Source organism: Phalaenopsis equestris, unplaced genomic scaffold, assembly GCF_001263595.1.
Source record: "Phalaenopsis equestris unplaced genomic scaffold, ASM126359v1 Scaffold000154, whole genome shotgun sequence".
NCBI classification, from domain to species: Eukaryota; Viridiplantae; Streptophyta; class Magnoliopsida; order Asparagales; family Orchidaceae; genus Phalaenopsis; species Phalaenopsis equestris.
The window spans coordinates 694,140-721,804 of record NW_018164596.1 but is presented as its reverse complement, the minus strand read 5'-3'; the positions used below and the strand labels follow the sequence as shown (position 1 = coordinate 721,804).

General features: G+C 33.7%; 1 protein-coding gene across 1 annotated transcript; it reads right to left on the bottom strand.

Annotated features, from left to right (window-relative positions):
• Positions 1–107: 107 nt before the first annotated feature.
• LOC110021964 (katanin p80 WD40 repeat-containing subunit B1 homolog) lies at positions 108–26,459 on the bottom strand. Its single transcript, XM_020720704.1, has 18 exons — positions 26,063–26,459; positions 25,784–25,914; positions 25,560–25,677; positions 25,220–25,446; positions 24,920–25,022; positions 21,251–21,321; positions 16,103–16,177; positions 15,860–16,003; positions 15,576–15,756; positions 14,518–15,213; positions 11,628–11,684; positions 11,443–11,564; positions 10,359–10,484; positions 1,673–1,747; positions 1,491–1,603; positions 1,255–1,371; positions 1,095–1,163; positions 108–538 (listed from the first exon to the last, which is right to left on the bottom strand). Exons 1-18 carry the CDS (start codon positions 26,088–26,090, stop codon positions 472–474), a joined length of 2,520 nt encoding a protein of 839 aa, XP_020576363.1. The 5' UTR covers positions 26,091–26,459; the 3' UTR covers positions 108–471.
• Positions 26,460–27,665: the final 1,206 nt, after the last annotated feature.

Genomic DNA, 27,665 nt, shown 5'->3' with positions numbered 1-27,665 from the left:
TCCAAATGAAGCAATGGCCTTCTTTTTTACGGAGAAAATGCCATCTATCACAAAAAAGTTGAAGACTTGCATTCAACTGATTAAACTAAGATAGTACTATGAGCTTCAATACACCCACAACTCTCCTGTCAAAAAACTAACCAATGATAATTGATATTTGATCACTTAGACCCTCAATTCCAAAAAATTAAAATAAAAATAAAATATAATAAAAGTACAAATAAAGAACAAGAACAAGATTCTACTATATGATCATCTTTGTTAAATGTGGATGATACATGCTTTTCTAGGAAGCAATCTGTTAGAACAGGTTAGAATCTCACTCCCCCTTCTGGCCTCTGGAGAGTAGTTCTATAAATCACAGAGTTACTGATCTCCTAATTCGCAAAGGCTTCTGTAGCGACAAGTTTTGGGAAAGTTGTAGATCAATAAGACATGTACATATTGAAAATAGAGCCGCACGGGTTCGCCTTAATGTGAGACTTGTTGTAAGGCGAGGTTCAGCTCCTGTGCAGACTTCGCGATTGATCCCCCTCTTCTGTTGCAGAAAAGGAAATATTATCTAGTTAAAAATGGAAGAAATGTTATATAACAAAATTATTTTGAGTGTTTTTAAGAATAATTAAACATATTATAACATATCTGTAAACAAAATAAATGACAAAAAAAATCAAAAGTAATCCCAAATGGCCTCTTAATTAAGTCGGGCAAACAAACAGACCTGGCTGGTAGGAATGAAAATTCGGCTCAAAGATTGCTAAAAAATTATGTTATCTTTCAGCTCGGATATAATTATAATGAGCAAAGATAGGCACGAATTAAACAAGAATTGAGCCAAGCCTAGCTACCTTGAGATTTAAGATAGGTTTTAACTATATGTGTGATGATTGCCAAGATGCATGTTGAACCAAAAAATTATATTATAAGTTATTCAGCCAGTGTTGCTTAAGAAACCATATTTGACTCGACTTAAGGTCAAATCAAGTGGCTTCAAGCAAAATTTAATAGAAGCAATATATTGCAACACTCAATTCTATTGGATCACGATCTGATCGGCTGGCTTTAGAGGTAATGAAGATCGAAAGACCTCTAACCTGGTAAGAGGCAGGAGGCTCTGCTTAACCTTTTCTAACTCAACGAAGCATATATTGCAACGGTCTAACCTGTACAAAACAATCACAGAAAAAGTCAGTCAATAAGTTTCATGAATCGTGAATACAAGCAAAGAAACTTTATGAATAATGTAGGAGGAACCTTTGCTCGGCTTGTAGGTCAACGCCAACAGATGAACAGGCTGATAATGTTGAATTAATTACAGAACCAAAGGTTTTGACAAGCTTCAGCAGCATTTCAAGGGAGATGTCCAAATGCCTAATTTAAGAAAATTATTAGTATTTAAGCATAAGAACTCCAATAGTTAAAACCTATAGTTTAAACCTTGCATGAAGTAAGATATCAGTTTTTGAAATATAAGAAATAAATGTGCATACCTATCAATCTTACTGTCTAGAAGACATGACAGAAGTGGTAAAAGGCAAGTGCACAACTCCAAAGTAATGATATCACTTTTTCCCATTAAAATACTGATAAAATCTGAAGAGACCTGTATTGTAGTGCATAAGATAAGCAAATGGCTTATCTTGATAAAACAACATTAATATAAGATACCTACAGCATAATCAGACATCTTTCCCAATGCACTGAGAAGACCCTTTACATCCTTCCTCCTCCAAAGTTGCTGCAACACCTAAAATTTATGCAGATAGATTAGAAGCCTATTGCAGGGTGGATTATTTCAGTTCTCTCTAAGAATATTTAGAAGCAGCTTTGGAAACCATTAAGTGATTGGGTACCTATAGCCTTAGAATTTAATAAACCAAACATGCACTGGTTAGAAGGCATATGAGTGAAATGAAAGAGCAATTGTGAAGCATATTGCTGTTTGGGCGTTCATCAAAAAAAGTTGGACTGCAGTTTAAGAGTTGTCAGAAAAATTTGAAATTTACCATTTCTTCAATGAAAATTTTTATAAGTTATAGATTGTCAACCACTGCTCATGCACAGAGTTTAGAGTTTGAAAATTTCTAGAATGAAAAGTGTCAGTTTCTCAAAAAAATAGACTATTGTTAATGGATTTTTTTTCCAGTACTGTCAGTTTTCCCAAGAAATATACTATTTTCAATAGACTTTTTTACAGTACTAATGTATTTCTAAGACCGTTGTTAATAGATTTACTTCCCAGTACTAATGCATACACTTTGTTTTACAATGCTTTTAATCAGCTCGATCCAAATTAAGAAAAGCAATGCCCAAAAACTAGCAAAAAAATGGCCAAACCAAATTAGGCTCAAAGATCTAATTTAGGCGGATGATACCATTGCTGGGGACTGGAAGGTTAATTACATCTTTATTTGTAGGTAGAGAAGAGTTTCAATAAAGGATCTCAATCATACAAGTCCGAAGTTGCCAACATAATTTACAAATGGAAACGGGTTTTTAAACCAATCAGTTTCTTTTTATATGATACTCCCAGCTCAAACTGCGGGACAAAAAATCTATCAAAACTAGTAGGGGGCTTTACAGCACAAACTTTTGGTGTGTCTAATGGCAAACACTGAACTTTGCCTCCTCTCAAGTAGTCCAAATAAAAAGATGACAATATGTCAATGGACGCATCCTATGAAGCTTGGGATTCACTTTGGATGGAAGAAGCCCACGGGCAATGGCTGATCATGATTCAAAGGCATTAAACAAACCCAATGAAGGCTCAAAGATATGGCATTGAAGATTTATACTTCAGTAGCTTGAGAGCACAATATACTGTTGATAGTTGCAGGGAGGTAACAGAAGTGTTTGATGATAATAGCAGGGCCAATTCAACTAACAAAGAATGGATCAGACATAAGCTTGAAAAGGTAATATCTGAAGAAAGTTGGAGAAATAAAATTCTCTTATTTCTTAATAATCAAATTACAACATTTCTCATTATATAAAAAGGACTACGACAAACTTAATTACAATCATTACAACTTAGCAAAGATAAACTAACTCAAAAAGAAAAGAAATATGACATAACAAAAGAGGATAACACTAAAATAGGAAACTCGAAATTCCAATCCCCCTCAAGCTGGCTCATAGATGTTATAAAAACTCAGCTTGGAATTCAAATCAGTGAAGTTGTTTGGAAGTAGAGATTTAGTGAAAATATCAGCAACTTGAAGATGAGGTGGACGTAAATTAAGTGAATAATACTTCTATTGACAATTTCAATGATAAAATGTCTATCAATCTCAATGCTCTTGGTATTGTCATGATGAACGGGATTTTTTGTAATATTAATGGTAGCTTGACTATCACAAAACAACTTTAAGGGATTAACCATGGATTATCCTAACTCGCTTAGTAACCTCCAGGTTTACATTCCTTCACAAATACTCAAAGCAAATGCTCATTACTCAGATTCTGTACTACTTCTAGAAACTATTGTTTGTTTCTTACTCCTCCAGGTGACAAGATTTTCCATGAAATAAGAATAATACCGATAAAAAAAATTCTTGTCTGTGAGTTCTCCTACCCAACTAGCATTGGTGTAAACATCTACCTGTTTGTTGTCTAATTTTTTAAGAACTAATCATCTGTCCAGGGTCGTCTTAGGAAATCTTAATATTCGGTAATTTTTTTCCAAATGTTCTTCATTTGGACTATTCATATGTTAACTTAAAATCCCAACAAAGTAAGCAATATCATGTCTCTTTTGTGACGGGTACATAAGCTTACCCACCAATCTCTGGTATCTAATTTTTTCCACTTGTTTCTTTTCTCCACAAGAATGTAAGTTTTTGTTGAAATCCATAGAAGTTTTAGCTGGTTCGCACTACAGCATTCTTATCTCTTATAGTAGGGTCTAGAATGTACTTTCTTTGGGATATCACAATAACAATCTTAGATCTGGCCACTTCAAGCACAGATAGTATATCATCGCTCATATATCTTTAATTTCAAATTTAGTTACAAGGACCTCCTTAATCTTCTCAATCTCCTTTTCATTATCACCAATTAGGATCATATCATCAACATAGACAATGAGTATCACCTTATTACCTGCATGTATAAGCTTTATGAACAGTGTATGATATGTTCGACATTGGAAATATTCATTAGATTTTATAGCCTTAACAAACTTTTCAAACCAAGCTCTAAGAGATTATTTGAGGCCATAAAGTGACTATCTTACTTTACAAACCAAATATTTATTTTCAGTCATTTTTGAATCTATATACACTTCTTCCGCAAAGTCTCTATTTGCATTCTTGATATCAAGTTGATGTGATATTCATTATTGATTCACTGACAAGGAAAGAACTCTTAAAGTGTTTAACTTGACCACTATAGCAAATGTCTCTTATATTATAATCCATAAGACTGAGTGAAATCTTTGGCCACCAACTTAGCCTAAATCTCTTAATGCTCTCATCTACTTTGCACTTGACATTCAAAACCCATTAGCACCTAGTAGGTTTTTTTATCTAGAGGAAGCTTTGTAAAGATCCCTTTGTCATTTAGATCAAGTGTTTGGATCTGTTCTTCAACTGCTTTAATTCATTCTGGACTTCAAAATATTTCATGAATAGACATAGTATAGCACACTATCAGGATTAGATACAAAAGCTTTATAAATTGATTATAACTTCCCATAGGCAACATAATCCTGGATAGGAAAATTTGTGTAACTTTCTATATCTTCTCCACTGGATTTCACCTCCTTCGAAACTTCAGAGATGTGTGAATTTAGGTTTGGTTGTGAACAGTTTTGTGGTTGCATATTGTCCTTATCCTGCTTGATGGATTTCTTTCTCCTACTATACAAATGAAGTTCCTTGTTGTCAATCTCAGGTTGGATGTTCTCAACTTGTGAAACTTGAGAGACAGGATTGTTAGAAGGAAGAATTGGTTGTGATGACTCTTGATTAGTGTGGATATCTAGAATAGTTTCCCAAATTTGATATTCACTGAGACTCCTTGAATACCAAATTTGGGGCAGCAGTTAATTTTTAAGGAATGTAACATCCATGGAGTTATAATATATTTTTTTGTAATGGGGGAATAGCATTTGTACCATTTTTATTAGATGCATACCCAAAAAAATTACATTTGATGAATTTTGAGTCAAACTTTATGTGATTTGGTTGGTGAATGTGAACAAAAGAAAAAACCAAATATTTTCAGAGGAAGATTGAATGAAGGCTCTGACATGATAGTATTTTGACATCACAATATCAAGAGAGCTTTGAATCCAAGGACCTTGCTTGGCATCTCCTAATGAATTAGGCGGCTGTGAGCACATCTCTCCAGAAAATTTTTGGAACATTGTGAGAAAGTTTTATAAACCAAGAGACCACGAGGAGAGTCCATTCTTCATCTCAACTATCCCATTTTATTGTGAAGTTTCAGCACAGGAACTCAAATTGATGATATTGTTCTTTGCAAGGTAAGGTCCAATAATAGAATTGAAGTATTCACTTACATTGTCAGTTTTGTAGATCTAAATTTTGTATTAGAACTGAGCGGAAATCATATTATGTGATGATTGAAAGATTTGTACAGTTTCAGATTTTTCCTTCATGAAGAATATCTGACTAGTTCTAATGTGATCATCTATAAAGAAGGTAAACCATCTGGCTCCATTAAAGGTTTTCAATTTTTATGGTCCCCTAATATCACTGTAGTGATAGAGAAAAGTTGTGAGGGCTTGTACTAGAAAAAATAATAGATATGACCGAGTATGTTTAGCCAATTGGTGGGATTCAATTGATAAAACTCTGATTTTTTTATTAATAAAGAAAAGATGGTACAACATCGCAACATAATGAAAATTGGGATAACCAAAATGACGATGTCAAAATTGAACTTGACTTTCAACAGAATCAGACATAACAGACTCAAGAATATGGGAAGAGCATGATGAAGAAGACACTTTTGTGTTAGAAGAATAACTTTCCTTGAGCGGATATAGACTTTGATGCAATTTAGCACTATCGAATATTCCCCGGATCGACCACATAAAATTTACAGATGTTAGAATGAATTTAGGAATATAATTCAAGTCCTGGGTAAATTTGCTAATAGACAATAAGTTACAATATAATTAGCGAATATATAGCAGATATATAACAAAAAAAAGAGTTGAATATCTTTAGAGATTTTCATTTCTCCATTCCCAACAATCTTGGAGTGAGATCCATCAACAAATCTGACAAATCAAAAGTCGATTATGTAATCAGAAGCACCTGAATCTATTATCCAAAATCAAAACCTTTTATTGTCAATGAGTTATGAGGACATAATACTTTGATTTATCATCAAATTAATAGGCAGCTTAATTTTGCTCGAAAGAAGTTTCTTCAACACCTCTAGTTGTTTCCAGGTGAACGGACTAAGGTTTTATATGTTGTTTCCAGTAGCATAGACCTTATTGTCTTGGTCTTTCCTCCCTTAATCAGGTTTCCATCTGCAAGTTTCGATGTAGCTTCCAGTAGTAATCCTTTGTGTGACCAAATTTCCTGCAATGTTCCACACAAAGGATGATTCACCTATGGAGTGGCACTCGACATCTTCATACCATATTTGGTCATAAACTTTATGTGCATTTAAGGTTGTAGCTAGTTACAGGGAAGAAGTTGGTCGAAACTATTGTAGAAAGAAAGGTCCGGCAAATAGCTACTACAGAAGAGGACTTGGCTACTACTGTGATGGTAGAGAGGTCCAACAGTTGCTAAGAGAGTTGGCGGCCATTGAGGTGACTGCTGTTGTTGGAAGAAATGTCTGACAACAACAAGATAAACAGTGGAGGGCTTGCAGCACGAGGATCCCAACAGGGAGAGAGGTGACTGTTGGAAGGTGAATTTGTTGCAGGCAAGAAAATTAGATGTTGCGGTTGTTGTTGTTGTAGTAGGGTTCTGTCAAAGGAGAGCCTGCATCAAGGATAATCTAGGCTGCAGGGAGAATCTGGGCGCAAGAACTGAACAGAGGTGATCCTACAGGAAGAATTATAATGCAGAAAGAAAAGGAGGGCTTGCATTAGCAAGATTTCAGCTACAGGGAGAGTTGAGGAATACAGAGGAAGGCCTGCAGTAAGACCTCTAGCTATGGGGAGAATTTTGAGGGCCTGCAGATGATGGTTGCCGCAAGGACAGCAGGGGAAGACGACAAATGAGGCATAGAAAGTCCGCAGATGAAGAATTGTTTGATTCAGACAAGCCAACATTGGCTTACCAGGTGAGTAGCAGAACCAGTCGGGCGGTGCAGATGAGCAGACGTGTGTCCAAGAGAGTAGTTATGTGATCCAAACTAGCCCTAATTCATAGGTGATGCACTCTAAAGGAAGGAAGCGTGCAGTCACCCTCTTGGATGTCATATACGAAGGAGAGAAAGATTTGTTTGAACCGAGAAAGCTAGGGTTCAATCAGAAAATAGTATTCGAACAGGTCTCTGATACCAAAAAAAAAAATTGTAGAAACAATATCCTCTTATTTCTTCATAATCAAATTACAACTTCTTTCCTTAAATAATAAGGAACGACTAGGATAAACTTAATTACAATCATTACAACTTATCAAACAAAAAACTAGCTCCAAAAAAAAATCACATAATAAAAAAGGATAACACTAAAATAGGAAACTCGGAATTCCATAATATCTAATATATTAAGCATTCCTGGTTTTGGTGATTTTCATCATACTTCATAATGAACATTTGACATTACAGTTTTCCCATAATATAAATCCCTTGCTCCTAAGAAGCTAAGTTACGTAGTACAAAACTGTGTCATATCCATAGGTTGACTCCAGAAAGAGCCCCAAATTAAATTTGATTTTTGAGTTAGAATTTAGTGATTAAGTAAATCGACTCTTGCGAGTGTAATATTCATTGTAATAAACCAATTTGAACGCCAAGAAATTTAGGATAAACAGATTTTAAGATTGAATTTGGCTGAATTTTTTCAGTAACAGCTCCAAGGTGAGTAGATTTGGCTTTCAAAGCATAGAAGCTTGGTTTGAGGTCATTCAGAATTGGCAGCTAGCCCTATGCGTTTCTCGTAGCTTTGTTCTGATTAGTTAAGAGCCCTATGCGTTTCTCATAGCTTTGTTCTGATTAGTTAAGAGCTTGTCTGAGGATTATGATACCAGATATAACCCAAACAGTAATAAGAAAACAAATATAATTGTTGAAATCAAATAAAAACTTGCAACATGACAACTGAAATAGAAAATAACAACACACAAGACATAACACATGACCAGAGGTAATCTAAGCTGGTGGTGGTGGAGAGGTGGAGGCAAGGCGGGGAGATGGAGAAAGTATACGGAGGTGGTAACGGAACAGGAGGTCCTTACTGTCCTGGGCGGCAGCTAGGAGGTCGGGGGTAGGACAGCAAGTAAACAGTGAATAGAGGTGGTTCTGGTCGGCAGCAACTGCACGAGAAGGCCGGAACAGCGGACGAAAACAGCCACCTGGAGGAGGGAAAGCGACGGGGAAGGCTGGACAGGTAGATACCAGCAAGACAGGGGTGAAAGGAACGGTCCGGAGTGCTGGAGGTGAGGGAAAAGGGTGACTAGAAGGCAGAAACTGGAGGTGGACAGCAAACAGGCGCTGTTCCCGGTGGCTAAAGCCGCGAATGGCGGCATAGGAAGGCGTGGGAATGGTTAGGAGTGGCTGGAAAGGCACTCCTGCCAGAAATAGCAAGGGAGAGGACAGGCACAGCTGCAGCACTGAAGAGATGTGGGACAGCCAGGAGCTGTAGGAAGAACAGGAAAAGAGCTGTTGTCGAATTGCAACAAGTAAGAATGCGTTGAGTGAAGCGGGAGGGATGCTGAGGAATTGGGGAAGGAAATATAATCAACTTGGGAGCGAGATATAGTTGGAGCACCAGTCGATCCTTGGATACAGCTCTAGATTGGAAATGGAGACGCTGACAACTGTCTCGAAGAACATCAAAACAAAAACTGACTCTCCAAACCCTAATACAACACATGCAGAAAATGACTATAAATAAAGGAAGAACAAAAGGAAATATTCTGAAAATTGAAAAAAAAAATTCAAGTGGAACGGTTCAATTAGGCCCTGTGCCCTTTGCGTGACCGGGGTGTCACACCCGCTCTCGTAGAGGGAGATGCCCGCTTCAAATTATGTCATCAATCCTAACGACGGCATGCGAGATAAGAGATTCAAACCTTCTTCACAAAGCATGGAGCTAGGGCTTAAATTATGTGAAAGGTCCAAAGATAGGACTAACACAACAAAAAAATTTAAAAAAAAAAGATACGAGAAGCCTATAGGCAGAACTTACAACAAAATAATAAGAGAAAAAAAAATTATAAATTAGACTTGTAACTCTGAAGGAAGGCGGCCCTAAAGTGGGTTCAATAACAATAGACCCAAAGATAAAATTATAACCTTAACACATGGCCACATGAGAGCAGGCTTATTGTTAGTTCAACGCTACTTCTAAGGGCTGTTATAGTTTTTACTCCATAAAGCATTGTTGTATACCACCTTTTGCGGCCATAGACAATGTACTAAACAAACTCCTGCATCCTCTTGAATTGCAAGAATAAACAGTGATGAAGGCCAACATAAACTTCTACAAAAATATAAAACTAGATACAAAACATAAAAATCCAAAGAATAAGCCAAAATAGCCAAGGTTCAAACCCAAATAAAATATTAATCCCATAAAAATCCAAATATATCCAAGATGATTAGTTCCATTATGTCTATCAAAAGAGAGAAGACAATGATTACTGAAAAAAAGTTCTCTTATCATTTATTATAGTAGCTCATCTCACATGCTAATGGCTCCATCCGTCCTCCACCCATCACCATCTCAACCAAAAAAGAAAAAAATAAGGGTAGCATTTCGCAGACACCAAATACTGAAGCCAGCCAGGCAGAAACTATCAAATACAACGAAATTTCCTAAGACAAAAAATATAAATCTCAATTCAAACCAAAGACAAACATCACTGAAACCAATGAGCACCACACCATCATGACATCATCTATCAAGTTCTGTCCTAGCAGTTTGTTAAACCATTGCAAATAGATAAATGACAATCTAATTAAGAAAATGATTTCATCCTCCCCTGCATGTTTAGTAAATGAGCCATAAATAAGTAAGTGTAGTTGCAAAGAAAAAAGTTCAGATAACACGGACTAAAATCCATATCAGCTTGTTCTTTGTTCTCTAGTTTCTTTTATATGGGATTTTTGTTGCATATCAGAAAGAAGACATGATAAAGAGTAAATGTTGCATAGAAAGCAATTAGAAAACAAAAAACTAACAGTCAAATGGAAAATACTTGTAATTTTCTCAAGCGAGACTGTGCAGTGTCAATGAACTCTCCATGATGGTCCAATAAATCAGCAATAGCATCCTCATCACTAGCAGAAACAGTTTCATTGCCCACAGTTGGAGGACGTACTCTCTGTTCAAAAAACATAGCTTGAATATTAGAATCACACAAGTTAGCAGCATAGTTAATTGCAACATATAGAACCAAATTAAGGAATCATTGCAAAAGAAGTTTAAGACAAGTTCAAATATACCAATTTATTAAAAAGTTTCTATAAAAAGCTGATTGATGGTGAGTTCAACTAGAGGACATGTAACATTAAGGCAAATATCAGACTAAATTCTTGAAGATAATAAATATGCATGAAAATAGGTGGCCATCAAATAGATTTAAGAGGAAACTGTTAAATGGTTCTTAGAGTATTTATGTGGCTCATTTTGGTCTGAAACGAAAATGTGCTCAATTTAGTTTTTTCCCTCAAATATGATGCAGAATTATTGCTATGCTGGATTGTTATCGATTAAGTCTGAGGAAACTATGTATTTTTTTGGATCAGAATTGAAGAGTTAAAAAACCGCACTAGAAACAATAGATTGTTTGGGTTGTAGTAAACCCATTATAAATAATACAGAGTCGTTGATTCAAATACTAAATTGAAGATTCAAATTTCCATAGTTTAAATTATTTCATATTCTTAGCAAGGCTGCTGCTAACTTTACAACAATCCAGTTACTAACAAGAAATTCCACCAATTGAAAGGGGAAGGCATAGAAAATGGAAAAATTAATTTATAAGAAAAAAATTCGAAAAAAAGAAGATCATCAAAACTATATGATAAGCACCCAAAGAAATGCATGCGGCTGTCTGCACAAAAAATAATTAACAAACATTAAGGTGTTGTAATAGAGACAGCACTTTGACAACTTCTTTGCATAACTGATATGTTTTAAAAACAAGTAAACATTAATTGAACATTTCTGAAGCATTGTAAGATCCCAAAGCTTTGAAGGATTATAAATTTTGAGGAATCATTTAGCAGAAACTTCAATGGAACTATCCAAAATTGAATGTAACCCTCATAAAATCTTACCATTGTGTAAGACCCGTTCATTCCAGAAAGAAAACTATCAGAAGAATTGCATCTAGGTGGGCCTTCAAATCCAGAAGAGCCATCCCGCCTTTCCCAATTTTGTACAAGTGTTCTTGTTCTTGCTAAACAGCCATCATTAATTATTTTCTGCAGGCAATAATTCATAAAGAAAAGAAATTACATACCTCCTCTTGGCATTTCCAAGGAGCTTGAATCTCTTGATTTATGCACTCTTATGTCATCTACGTTGAAAAAGCCCAAAAAAAAAACTCGCTCAGATCTACTTATTTATCAGCATACATTTAAAACTATTATGAGTAGAGTTATGGCTTAAAAACAAGCACTTCTAAAATATCCCCTTGCGATGAGAATCACAGAGAAGCATGGTTTATGAGAAACACATACACATCGGTTTATATTACATCACATAACATAAAATGCGTCAACCATGAATTCTCAATGGCATGTTAAATAAATTAAATTTTAAAATACAAGAAGACAACTTAAAACCTGTTTCTACTATTCAAGAAACCAGAAGGTGGTGGTAAAAAATCTACACCAAACAAAGAGTAAGTATTGGAGTGGTAGAACCAAAAAGATCAACAAGCATTTAAAATTTTTACGAGTAGAGTTATGGCTTAAGAACAAGCACTTCTAAAATGAGCCCTTGCAATGAGAATCAAAGAGAAGCAAGGTTTATGAGCAACACATGCACATCGGTTTAGATTACATCACATAACATAAAATGTGTCAACCATAAATTTTCAATGGTATGTTAAATAAATGAAAGTTTAAAATACAAAAAGACATGAGACATGTTTCTACTATTCAAGAAAGCAGAAGGCGGTGGTAAGAAATCAACACCAAACAAAGACTAAGTATTGGAGTGTAAAACCAAAAAGAAATTGAAATAAAAAAAAATCAATAATCTTCAATTTATCAATTTTCACTCCTACAAATAGCGGGCTATTAACTCTTTGACACATGGCATTTAATACTCAAAGCTTAAAGGAGATGTAAATCCTCGAGCAACAATAGAATGATGAAATACTATGGAACTGTAATTAAAATATTTCATTCATCGTCATCTCAAATAACACTATGCTTGATTTATAAGAAATGTAAAAACAAAAATCAAATAAATCCTTAATGACAAATGACATTTTAACATCAAATAATTAAATTTAAAGAAAACATAGGCAAACATAACATAAAACATGAAACTAACCTTGAAATAGACTTTAATTAACAATAGTTATATAGGTAGTATCTAATCATTGAATTTTACACAACTCAAACTGAATAATTTAGTTAAAGTTGGACTCAAGCTCAACTTGAATCAAAATCATTTCAAATTAAGCTGACTCGACTTAGAAAGATTCAACTACGAGTATCAAGTAGACTGAAAATTAATATTTCACTGTACATAAATATGGATATTAAATTGTATTTTATATGTATACTTTATCAGCATACTTTCTATTCAATGTAAGTCTTAGTTTTAATTTAACTAGATTTATTTTTAAGCAAGATGAGGAAAAATAAAAAATTGATATTTACGAAATTTTAAATCTAAAATAGAGCTAAAATTGACTAGAAATCAAATAGAACCGATTATGGAAAAGTTCTAAGTTACAATACTTTTTACAGCTAAAATAATATTGACACTCAAAAGTAAAAATCCTTACACCATTAATTTTCTCAAACTGAAAAAAATTTTTAAGAAAAATCTAGTCTGAAACATAAAATTGTTATTGAATAATAGAAAATTTTATGTTGTGTTGTTGGGTAGATGAATAAAAGTTCCTATATGTCATCCATCCTCCTCTTTATTTAGGCTATATTTATGTTGCTATGGGTAGCTCATCCTCTATCTCTATCAAAAAGAGAGAAGAAAAGTACTATCTACTATTACACAAGCAATTAGTGTTTGAATAAAAAATTTTGTTATTCTATTTGGATATAAGAATGAAGCCTTCTTCTTTAGGGTTGTTCATAATATTAATGATGAGCTCCTTGCCAACGAAGTAGAAGAGTTTCCTTTCTTAGTTGTGTTAGTAAATGAGTCGAAGCCACTTTTGCTTTCATACGCTCGAATGACTAGGGTCCAAGTCAAATTAGTACCAATAAGGGTGAATAATAGAAGAGGTGGTGGGAAAATCTAAGATTCAAAAAAAGATATCACCAGATGGAGAAAGTGCATAGATAGAAATTGTTTGCATGAGAAGAGAAAGTGCGAAAAGATGAGAAAATGCAAAAAATATTGTTGTAATCAAAGGAAAATTATAGAAATTTTTAAAAAGAACTAAAACTAATAAGAAATTCATGAATATGTTCAAAATTAATAACAGCTTTATTTTGCCACCAAATTGATGCAAGTAATGGGCATATAAAAAAAAATGAACTAAAAGAAAAACATAAAAAGCAACAAATCATAAAATCAACTGACTCTATGACTATCTCAATTTACATGATTTTAGCCACTATTTTACGAAGACAAGCATGTCTCAGAAAATGACATAATTACCATAGAACAAGAAGAAAACCTAATCTAAATGACCAATCATTTAACCACCAATAATGAGCTTAACGCACTATAAAAACATAAAATAAAGCACGACACAAACAATGACATTGTCGCACTAAATAATACTATGGTTAACATCTTTAAGTAAGCAACCTATGCACCATCAATAAGCATCATGAAACATGGAATTGAAGTCTTAAGTTTGAGTTAGCAAAATGGCAATCAATACTAAAATCATTACTAAGATCAAGCCAAAACCAGTCATAAAGACAAAACTTGCATTTAAGAATGAAATTTATAAACCTAAAAAAATATTTAAATTCTTTTCTTGACATGCTCCTTATCCATTACCTTTATTTATTTCTGCATATGTTCAATGAAACAAATGAAGAAAATTAGAATACAAAATCTTAAGGAGGCAACAGCATATTCAAACAGGAAATCAAAGGTAACTGACAAAAAAGACAGCAGCATGGTAAGCAGGCTAAAAATAGCATGAAATAAATTGTCACCTAGTCTCAAAAAGCATTAGAGAAATCTAAACATACAAGTTTCATGTTGATAGCTTGTGCTTGGCTCCACAGATTGATTATCTCTCAACTTCACATTTCCAATACTCCTAACTGCATCCACTCTTCTTTCAGTGTTAGTTGATGGATGATTTACACCATTTGCAGCAGTCAACAAATCCTGGTCTGTAATACCATCATCACCATTTCTACTGCCCAAGAGTCCAGAATGAATAGGAATGTTTACTCTGTCAGAAGTATCTCTGGAAGTTAGTGGTCTACGGGAATCAGTTGTCTTTGACTGGATGTTATAAGTTACTGTTTTTACACCAGCAACTTCTTTTTTAGATTCAGTAAGTAATTCTTTTCTTTCAGCCACAGTTTCTTTTCTAGATTCAATAACTGGTTCTTTTCTAGATTCAGTAACCAATTCTTTTCTTTCAGCAACAGTTTCTTTTTTAGATTCAATAACCGGTTCTTTTCTTTCAGCACCAATTTCTTTTCTAGGTTCTGCAACTTGTTCTTGCCTTGCACTGGTTCTGGGAACAATGACAGGTACCACATCAGTTTTGTTATTTGTCTGCATACCAATAGTACTATTTCCCTTGGGAATACTTCTTTTTAGGCTTACACCACCTGGCGTTGAGGTTGTGTTGGTTGATGAATTTACAGTAGCCATTTTAGCACCAGCATTTAGTACAGGTTTTTGAGAAGTACCAAGGACATTTCCAGTAGCTTCAGGTGAGAAAAGAAGATAGTTGTAAAGTCAGATGAAAGGCAGCAAGCAGGTAAAAAAATAAAAGCACACAACTCGTACTTATTTAAATATCTCACATCTAAGCTTTCAAATTATTCAAATCTTTAATATCAAATCAAAAATAGCACTATTAGCACTTTTTAAAAGTGAAATACACCATTCATGCATTGGTTTAAAGCGCCCAAGCACTATGTATTGAAATTCAAAAGTTAGGTGCGTAAATACATATGTGAGATATGTAAATACATAAGAATTGTAAGCTACATATGTAAATTTCCCAAGAATAAAAAAACATCAAGAGAATTTTCCATTAAATGGAGATAGAATAAAGATAACTTACATGTAACAAGTTTTGTTTCCTTAGCTAAAGCATCCGAATTTTGAGAAATTGATAGCCTCCCAACACTGGCCTTCATGCTGTTATCAGTTTGTTGAAATGGTGAAGTACTGCTTGAAGAAGATTTGGAGTCAGATTGACTACTTGATTTAGCAATGCTAGCAACTTCATATGGCTCAAGGCGCTGCCGAAAAAAGAGGCCAGCTTTTATATCCAAAGACCAAGTTGGCATAAACAAGCCAAGAAAAAAAAATGAAGAAAAGAAAATAAGGAGCACACCAACATACCGAAATGTCTACAACCCATACCCCAACACAACTTTGATTATATGAGCATCCGAGAAGTTTTCCATCATGAACATTCATGTCTAACAATTTCGACCATCCCACGTCCACCGAATCATGGCATCGTAGTGGCTCCCATGAAAAAACCTTTAAAATAAATTTGATAATCATCTTATAGCTGAATGACCACTGGTAGGCTCTATATATAACAAGATTAAACTAATAAACCATGTAATGGCAGCTCACCTTCAAGCTTTCTTGTAGCCCACAAAGCAGAGTTCTTCCATCGGGATTGAAAGTCATAGAACGGATGCCAGAAGTCTAGAAATGGAGGGGAAAAAATGTCAATGAAGTCTATGACCTCTACCTCTTATGAGTGAGTGATAATAAAGCTGAGAATAACCAAGAGACAACAAGATATTTATGCTTTGGATACCTATTAGATGTCATCTGTTAAATAGTTGAATATCACTAATGTAAGCTGCTGTAAAAGTTATTATATCACTATCTAGTGATGCAATGTTTTACAGCCTTCATCGCCATCATGGCCATTAGAGAGTTCATTTAATGCACCTAATCTTCTTTAGTATAATAGTTTTCTTAGTAACAATTTTATAGTAAGATTTTTATGTATGGTGTGAACTTTACAAGCCATGCATTTTACAGCTAAATAACCCAAATTTCTGCTTCAAGCCCAGAACCAACTCCACTCTCTTCTCCCTCCGTATTCATAAAGCTTTCAATCCTCTCATGATTGGAAAATATTAAAAATTAACCGAACCTTAAGTATCTTTTTAGAATCCGCTAGGCCTCAATCGGAGGAGCCAAGTATAGAGATAACTTGGCTACCACCTCCTCGAGCATCCCCAAAAACCTAGGCAAGCTAGCACACTCGCGCTCTCTAGTAGCCATTTGGGCACTTCCATTCCCACTGCTGGAGAACGTATTATCCAGCTAACGCACCAAGTCAAGAGCCCAAGTACTTCATGAGATACTCATCAAAGCAGCCACAAAGTTGACTTCAGCTAGAACATGGTAATTACGTAGAAAACCATCAACAGAATGAAACTCTATAAATCACATTAGTACAGAAGAATAAATAAAAGATATATACCGATACAAAAAGAAGACAACTTATTTTTATCACTACTTTCCCATTAGTCCGCCCCTCCACCCCTACAACAACGTTCATCTCCGTATAACCAGAGTTGCCAAGGCCACCTTAGGATAAGAAGACGGCCACATCAGCAACACTTTTAAAAATTAAAAAACAATTTTCCATACCAACTCCATGAATCCCTCAACAAATTGCTCCAAAATGACTACCATGCGAGGCGACTCGTTGACCAAAAATACGAAAGGAGCAACATCACAAAATGGGGCTACTGGCCCATCCTTCTCACTCTCCACTAAGGGGTTCATCTTTATCTTTTAATTTCTTTCATAGTCCACCGCCATCTGCCTCTTTCTAATGTTCGCAATTACAACATCCTTGGAAATATCAAGGTTTCTGACAAAAATTTCTTTTTCTCACAAAGTGTGTGTAGAGCTAAAATCACAACGAAACGAAAAAAAAAAAAAAGAACAAAGACTACACAACCCTCTCATCGCAAAACAAGACAGCTTATTTATAGGACTTGCACCGCCACTAACATAGAATAAAGAACAAACACAGGTAAAATTGTACATTAACTTTTCAAATTCCACCAACTACTCATTCGTAGCGCCTTGAATGCCAATTATTGCACTAATCAATCGCTCGCGGGAAATCCAAGCAACAAGCTTGACACAATGAGAGCATGGGATCATCCAAAGAAGCAAGCTAAGTATTAAGCATATCTACACAAAAAATAGCATTTTTTCCCTTCTATTTTCTTTTCGTAGAGACATTTCAAAGATAAAGGAGAATCAAGGAATTAAATGTATATACCAAGAGCAGACTTAACCACATGATTTAAAAGAGGATCCACTTAACGCCAGGGGCAAGAACTAAGCTCAACAAACATGCTTAGTACAAGCTCGCCAAACCGAGTTCAAGACAGATTCACCAACCCGATCCCAAGAGGAGAGAACTTGCCATCAAAGCTCAAGAATTACAGGCCAAACTAAGTTCAAAAACTCACCAACTAGGATTTAAGGTGGACGCTTCAAATGGTTATAGGAAAACGTACACTAAGCCATAAATAACTCGACCCAATGCAATCAAAGGATTTGTAAAATTGACTCAAATTAGATGGTCTACCAAGCCCAAAGAGCCATCAAATGAAGTTACCAAGTTCAAAAAATTTAGCGAAGTGTTGGAATTCTCTTTGTTTTATTTGCCCTTCAAGTAGGGATATTTGGAGTGTGAATTTGTTCACTAAGAGATGGGCTCCCAAAGAAGAAGATAAACTTCATAACGAGGGACTACTAATGGAGGATACCATCAATATATTTGTTACGCATCCCAATTTAATTAAGTTTCCACCATAAAGCTACTCCATGAATAGCATTGTTGTTTCTTCAACTTTGTGTTCTTTCCTCTCTGCATTTGTTACCCTCTTGTTCAATAAATATCACTTTCATTAAGATTGTGACCTGCTAATTTTCAACTAGTAAATAGTCACAACAATAAATAGTTTAATTGAAATAATTGTAATAAATTTATATGTTAAACCTTCATCATGCTACATATTTAAAATCAAATTAAGTTGCACCGTGCTTTTGTAGTCGCAAATATATTTAGTTTAACGAAATTTTACTTTCTCATATTGTATTACCTGCATAAGAAATTTCAGCTTAGGTTGTTTGCTGACCTTATCATTTGTTTGGCATTTATTTCTTAAAATCATCTGATTTTCTACTAATTAGTACTTCATTAAATTCATCACTCATTCATCATGTTTCAATTAAAATGTCATTTCATTTGCAAATCATTTTAAAAGCATACATCAACAAACAAGTTGCTAAAATTAGAATTCCAGCCAAATAGTTGGGGTAATGAAGACCTAACGACAAAAACCTGCACTTATTGAGCTTAGAAACCATAGGCCAGTTGCAAAGTTAGTGTCACTAACGTGAGTCCAATCTTAGTTTTCATCCCCTTGAGCCATAATAAGATTTCAATCCTAATCACAACTTGTGAGGGTCATTTTATATCAATAGATAGAGATAACATCCTTATTTCCTTAAAAGAACTAGAAGACAAGTCCTTCTGCCATGAGCCAAGTAATCACATGAACACCCTTTAGAATAAACATCCTTGGCCTCAACTCAAACCAACCAGGCTATGTTTTTAAAGCACTAAGCATTCTTTTTTTGCTTCAATGCTAAGTACTCATGACTCGTATATCATATATGAATGTATTATATGCATAAATAATTATTTAATTAGAAAAAAGAATAACCCATATAAGTAAATATTTGTCAAACAAAATGATAAAAAGGATGGGATCATATAGAATTGTTAGAAAGAAAAATGATAATGCCCATGAGCTTGATTTTTCAATGAATGTTGATGTATATCCAGTGTTCAATATGACAGATTTAACTTTATACCATAGGAATACTAATAATGATATTATTAATGCATATACCTATAATTTGCCTACGGAATTGTGGAAAAATTCTATAGATGCATCTTCATCACCAGTACCCTTGATAACCCGTCATTGTAAATCTAACAGTTCTTGTATTGCCATGTAATTCATATTGCAGATGATGAAGTCAAACAATAACTTATTCACTAGAAAGGTCATTCACTGTTAAATGATTAGTTTTAGCAACTTTCTCTTAATTTGCTTTAAAAATATTTAGCTTCATTCACTTAAGGAAAATCCTTTAAAATCATTGGGAGTTGATGTCATCATCATTGTCATCATCATCATCATTGTTGCATTGATTACAATTGTTGTTTCATCTATCTAAGGCAAATCCTTTGATTGTTGTAACTTTTATTCCACATAAAGTGGTTGATCCCCTCCATGCCCAAGAAAATCATTAAAAATTAGGGGCATTTATATACATAACACCCAATTCTAATATATTTACATATCTAACACCTAAACTTTACTTTTTACACTTATACCACCAAAATATTTCATATCACATAAAAAATAGCATTATTTTGACTTCTAAAAAGTGAAAGACACCTTTTCATGCATATATAAAATGGCATATATGTAAAAATTAAAAATTTAGGTGTTAGATATGTAAATACATAGGAATTGAGTGGTATGCATGTAAATATTCCAAAACATCAATCATCCATAAAGTATCTTCTTGGAACCTGTATAAGCAAAACTACAAATTTTCCAACCACAATTACTTCATTCTTCTTCAAAAGGCCTTGACCAGCAACCACCTTTGGCCTCTCTCTCTCTCACTTGTGATAAATACTTGATGTGATGGCTTACATTGCCAGTTGAAAGAATGAAAAATTTTGCTAAGTGCAGAAATTTATTTTGTGCTCTTTACCTTCATGTGAGAAATACCTGAGTGTACAGGTGCTTCCATTGAAAATGACTTCCAAAGAAGGGTAGAACGTTCACAGCAAAAGACTGCTCGTGAAGTTTACTTTCAATATCATCTTTAAACATCCTAGATTAGATAAGTTTCCAACATAAAACTACAATAAAATTATAATGGCTCTTTCTTTAATTTTGTATGTCTATTTCTCTCTCCGTTTGTCTTTACCATACAAAAGACAAAATAAAACAGGTTAAGTTGCACCTTTGTAAATCTTCAACTAAAAACTAGGCATAACGCTAGTAGGCTTAATTTAAAGGACGCTGAAAATCTACATTTTAAAACTTATCAACTCATCCTGAATCAATTGGTATAAAAGAAGTAGGCTATTAAAATTAAGTCCCAAAGAAGAAGAGGTCATAATGCTCATGCCAAGACCCCAACTATCCCAAAGAAAAAATCTCTCACCAAAGAAAAAACCAAAATGATTCCATTCTTAACCTTTAGCATGAAGATTTTAACTTTTGGTCTCAAAAATCAGAAATATTGATGCAAGCTCCAGAGCAAAGAGAGAACATGAGAAACACCAAATGGAAACCATGTGTAAAACAGTAGAATATGAATACAAGATGGATCTCAGTCTGCCTTTCTAGTAATTTGAATCTCAGATATTCAGATTGCATAATGTTAAATAACACCCCAAGGTAGACATGGTTGGAGATATGCAAACTCAGTAAGACGTTAAAAAAGTATTGTCTCCTGAGCTTAAACCCCTTCCCATACTTGCAACATATTCAATTCCTCTGTTAATGAGGCATGATTCACAGTTGCATAAAATAAAACATTGCTATAAGTAGCTAATTGAAAATAGTAGCTATAAGTAGCTAATTGAAAATAGTATCTCTAGAAAACTAAGAATCATTAGCATAAATTCTGAAAAGCTAGTACCTCAGGTCCAGCGGAACCAATTGACTCAAAAGTTTCTAGGTCCCAAAACTTGACTGTTTTATCAGATGACCCTGAGTAAATATGCTTCATGTTATAACAGAACGCATTTGATTGAGAAACACGAGTTTAAATAGAATTCATGTACAAATCAAGGTTGCTAAATGATACTGATGATGAACATAAACATCTAAGTTAAAGGGCTACTAATAAAGAAGCCATCAGCATCAGCAACGTTATGATAGAAATATTAATTACAATAATTATAAGCTAAGGCTGCTGTAAGGAGGAATTTCTAGCAATCAAATTAAAATAATTGAGATGATTAGCCAACTCCAGAAAATTTTTATCTTTATTTTCTACTTCTTAGCTTTTCTAAAAATGATCTTAATTTATTAGAACTACTAAATGAAAAATGACACTAAATAGGACACAATGGAGAAAAAGGATTCATGTAGCCGACCCCACATAGTGGGATTAAGGCTTTGCTATTGTTGTTGTTGCTGTAGCTTTTCTAACTCTAGAATTTACTTTGTTATGTCTCAGAAAAATATTAGTTATAAAACCGTAAAACTGCATGATCCTATGAAAAAATTTATTTAATTTCCATTGTCTGTTGTCAAAAGCATTATTATGCTTCAAAAAAATGGAATTATTAAACAATAAGAAATATTTGCTTTTTACTATGATACCTAGTATCCAAAGTATACTTGAAAAATATAGGAGCATCTTCTGACCCTTAATGCAGAAAGACTTACCCCTAGTGCAATTGTTGCTAGAAAAAAATAATGAAAAAACTTAGATGTCCGTCAACCACATAAAGCAAACTTAATTTATCCTGGTTAGGTTGTATCTAAGTAAATTGAATAAAAAAATGAAAGAAATTCCCGCTAAAACACAGGGAACCAAAACAATCCGACTAGTTCTAAAAATGCATGGACAAATTCTAAATATGCATGCGGTGTTATCAAAACCCAATGCAATGCGCAAGGCTTTATTTTTTGCTTCAAAGCACAAAGCATATAGCGAAGCAGCCCTTCTACTAACCAAAGTGCTAATATATTATATATAACTATTAATGGATAAATACATCGATGAAAAACTATTAAATACAAAATATAACTTAAATGTTGATTTAAAATATAAAAAAATGTAGTACAATACATAAATTGATGGAAAAAATTGAGAGCGAATATTTATTTCTTTTGAAAATTAAAATTAAAATTTTGAAGTAAAATGTTTTGATATTAATTAAAATTTTCTCTAAAACCTAGTCTCTTTTTTTTTCACCCTCATTACCTACAAACATGAGTATTTACAACCAATTTCTATGTATTTACATTTTACATATCTAACATACATATCTAACATCTAAATATAATATGTAAAAATTGAAGTTTAGGTGTTAGATAAGAAAATATATAGGAATTGAGAGGCATGATTGACTAAACTGTAGTCTAGGCCAAAGTCAAAGGAAGACTATAACGTTCAAAGCGCGCTTCAAAAACTAGGCCAAATTCGAATAAGATGGTTGGCACCGTTGTGCTTTCAAACTCTCGAACACGACTATTGGCTCTTTGTGCTCCTTCGAACACCCAACTGAAGCCTTTATTTACTCTTATTAAACCGTGAAACAAACCAACTAGCTTCAGCAAAGAGAAGTGAAGCGGGCAAGCACTTCACTTCACTTTGCTTGCCCGCTTCACTTCTCTTTGCGCATAAAACGTACTTCGAAGAAAGCTTTTAAAAAAATTGTATGCATGTGCTTTCTAGTGTAACAATGTAGATCAAATAAAATTCACAATTACAATGAAGATCGCCACTACAAATATCATCAATGTATTAAAATAAGAACTTAATAATATTTCATATCAATAAAGTCCATTTTTTTCATTTTTTTTAATAAATTTGCAATTTTTATCAATAAAAAGATTCCTATTGTTTTGAGTGTCATGCTTGTATTGGGTGTCCTATAAACAATTAATGTATAATTTTGTCAAACATTATCAAAAAATAAATTTAACAAAAGCTCAAGCTAAAAATAGAATGTGCAAAATGAAAAAAGAAAATAATCCAATTTCATGATATTTATGGACAAAGTTTGGAAATTATAAATAGTATAAATCTTATATCCCGGATATTGACTTTGAAGGCAAATAAAAATACAAAATTTGTTATTCTAGAATCCTCCATGTGGATAATGATGGATTTGCAACAATTGCTACACATACTTTAGAGGCCATTTGGAATCATACTTTTTAAAAAATTTTATTAAATAACGACGTGTTTGGTATCCTAAATAAGAGTACTTTTTGTTTTTGTTGTATGTGAGGTGGTGATGAAAGGTGACTATGTCAACCTACAGTAATGGTGACCGATAATAACAATGACAGTCGAGTTCTGGGTAACTTTCATTCAAAAAAAAAAATAAAGACACCTGAAAGAATCTAAAAATTCTTTAGAGATTTCAAAAAATAATTTACTTAATTTTCAAGAATGAAAAACAAAAATAGCTAAAAAAACACAAATCAATTTTACTTAAAAGAAAAAATATATAAAAAGTGATCCCAAATGGCTCCTTAATTATCAAGCACTTCTCAGACAAACAATTAGAAGAGAAGGACCATGGTTAAAGGGAAAAATGATATTTCTTGGTTTTAAAGATTTAAAAATTAAAAGAGCATAAATGGGGAAATGAAAATGAGTGATGGGGGATATAACAAAATTAGGCATACTTGAGCTTGGCTTTGATTTAGGTCAAGACCCTTTCATTAGAGGAAAGAATTTCAAGCCATGTACATAACATTAGTTGAGATTCTACCTAGCTCTGAAGAGTGGAATGGGTACATCTTTCCATCAATCTCCTCAAAAGTCGAAAAAATGGGGGTGTCAAAAATTGAACTGACACGACAAACTAATTTAAACGTGACTCAAAAAGTCATAGTTTCGGTTGAACTGATTAACTCTCGAGTCAAGTTCGAGTTGACCAGCCAACCTAAATCAATCCATAAAACTAAAACTCAACTCGAATTTAACCCAAAAACACATGCTAAATTTATGATTGTTAAAAACATAATGTGCATTAGGATATCAATCAAAGAATGCTATATGATGGAATGCAAAGTTTAGACCTAAAGCTTCCAAATCCTCTTTCTTGTTCATGAAATAACCATAATCCACCTATGCCACCAAAACCTCCAAGGAAAAATACCAACATGGCTTTTCGAGAAAAGAACTCTATCATACCTAAAAGAGTTCATACAAGACAATACAAGCATCAAGATTTATTTCAATTTTTTTTAGCATTTATTTATTTATTTGGATTATTTCTAGTATTTTATTTCAATATATTCTTTTATTATCATGAAAAATGACTAACTTATTTATCATTTACATTAGGATAAAACTTCTTTTATTTAAATGATAAGTTTTATCTATGTCAGGATTTAATATTAAATAAATTTAAATGAAAATCAATCAATTTGGTATCAACACTACTATAGTCCATCAATGTTTCATTCATACGGAGATGTGTGAATAACAACCATAACCGATTATATGAAAAAAAAATGGTGAGATTAAGCATGACATACTAATTGATTAACAGGATGGTTCAGATTAAGTAGCTTATAAAAAGCAGAAATTCCAAACAAATTCACTATTGCAGCTAACCTGTTGCCAAGAGAAACTCATGTGGATGAAAATCTATGCACTGAATCTGACCCTCATGGCACTTAAAATCATGTAATAGCCTCCCAGCAGTAAGATCCCATAGCTGTCCGGAAATGTTTCAGTGAAAATTTTTAGTAAAGCTTAAACTAGTAACACATCAATCTTATCAATCTCCTTATACCAACTACACAGATACTAGGTTAAGGAAAAATAAAAAAGGCAAAATAAAACAGTATATTTGCAAAGTATGCAAAAAGAAAATTCACAAATTGATCTTAGACCTACTTCGCAGTGAATTACCTTAACAATGTTGTCTTCGCCTCCAGAAACAACCCAGCGACCATCTGGTGTAAATCTAATAGCATTAACCCCACGAGTATGACCTTTATAAGTATGAATGCACCCTTTTCTTCTAATATCCCAGATCTTAAGATTGGTGTCTAATGACCCGGAAGCAAAAAATTCCCCAAACGGATGAAAGTCAACAGATATGCAATTTGACCTATGACCCGTTAGAGTTCGGATAACTGCAGAAAAACAGAATTATGGTCAACAACAAAAAAATTTTGTTTGTTTATGACTTTCATCACCCAAACAAATAAAATTATATAAATTTTCCAGGATTATGTAAGGTGAGTACTCTTTGCCTCCTCTAAATCCCACAACTTTATAGTTCCGCTTGCAGCTCCTGCAGCCACCAACACTTCAGAAGAATCAAAACTGACCGATTCCACGGCACTTGTATGGCCTGAGAGGCTCTGCAAACACGAACAAGACAATGCAGCGTGCTTGAAGTTATAAGCTATCAAGAAAGATAAACAAAGAGAACAGAAGGGCATGAATATGATTTGCTGAGGAACTAACCAATATGGCATTTGGTTTCCCAATAGCCCAAAGATTGACCTTATGATCTTCCCCTCCAGTGACAAGAACCCTAGAAGTCCTCCTTCCTATCTTGAGGCAGTTCACGTTGGAAGCATGAGCCACAAATTCTTCTAAACATAACCATGTCAAGGAAGGTAACCAAAAAAAAAGATGACAAAATTTTGGCAAAAAGAAAAATAAAAGAAAAAAATTTGGTATATGAAGAACAAGAACAGATCCAGCAACCAACAAACCCTACAATCTTCAAAAACAGGATACGCAGCTTGTAGGCGCGTTTAGTGGTCATTATTAATCTGCGACGAAGCTGCCACTAAATCCTCGCCTACTGTTTCTTCTCCCCTTTCCGAAATCTAAGCCAAAACTCGCGGAAGCTTCCACCTTTCTCATCTCAGATGAAGTAACTCCTGTCGGCGACAGATCTCGGCACAAAAAATCAACATTTCTCTCTCCGTGGTAAATCAAAAGAGAAACCAATGCCGCAAATCAAAGGATGCCGATGACGAGACTGCAGAATCGGTTGAAAAGAACGAAAAGGAGGAACCTTCTTCCTGTTTTCGAGCTGATGTTGTGTTTTAAAGTTCGAGGAGAGGGGGAAGAAGAAAAGGAGCTTTCGTGAAGAGGGCGAGAAGGCTACGAAGGTTCAAAAAGAGCTGAGCTTTTTAATTCCTCTTCTTTACCTTTCCATGATTATTATATATAGTCTTAGTAGAATTGAAAAAAAAAAAAAATTTTTGGCAATTATCCGTTTTTTTTTTTAATTTCGATTTTTTTTTTCTTGTATTTTTCTTTCTCGTGCGTGGTGGGTACATGATTGGAGGTGTTCATATAAAATTCAGCTCTAGGGTTGTTAAGCCAATGATTTGTTTTTAAAATACTAATTAATTCTGATATACAGTACATGTACATAAAAGATAACGGTTAGGATTTAAATTTGGAAAGTTATGTTTTTTGCCATCACAAATGTTATGTTGCTATATAGAAGTAAATGTTTTGTTGCTTGTAAATGATGAGAAAGATTTTTAAGAGTTTGTTTGATTCTATTATTGCTACTGATAAAGTGGATTAAGAAGTTATTGTATGGTGGAGATGTTGGAGGAACAACATCCTTTTTTTTTTCTTTAGGTTTGATAAAAAATTAGTATGAAAATAATTTAATTTATTTTTTTGTAATATCTCAAAAGATTACAAAAATTGATCCTAGAAAAAATATTATTATTATAAAATCAACGAAAATTTTGATAGAGTTTAGATTTATTATTTAATATGGAAAACTGATATAAGAATAGTTTTATGTGAAATAATTTTCTTAAATGCACATAATTTAAATTAGTTTTTTAGTTGTTTTGAATTTCCCAATTCACAAAAAATTATGTTTTTTGTAAATACCATGAAGACCATGTGCAGCTTTTTTTATATACTTTTGGTTATCTAATGTCTTACCGTGGTTGCTGAAATGTGGTTCAAAATTATTATAAGGGCTACTAAGTAGATTCTCATTATTATTTTGTTGAGTTGGTTTATGTAAGGCATGAAAAAATCTTTAACTAGGGGGTTGTTTGATTTACTACAAAAGGAGAGTTTTGTACTTCAAATGCTAGGATTTGAAAATTTAATTGTTTGGTTCGATGACAATGAAATATAGTATAAACTTGACAAATATAATATTTAGTTCAATTCAAGTATATTTCAAATTTGTTAGATTTGAGAGATATTCAAATACACTCCGAACAATGATTAATGGTGAAACCAACACCAACCACCGCAGTTATATTCTTTGTCATAAGTTAGTGTGAGCCTTTGGCTCCCCTAATGTTGCCACCTTCCAACCTAAAATTAAGAAATTAAAGTTGAAGTTTGGACT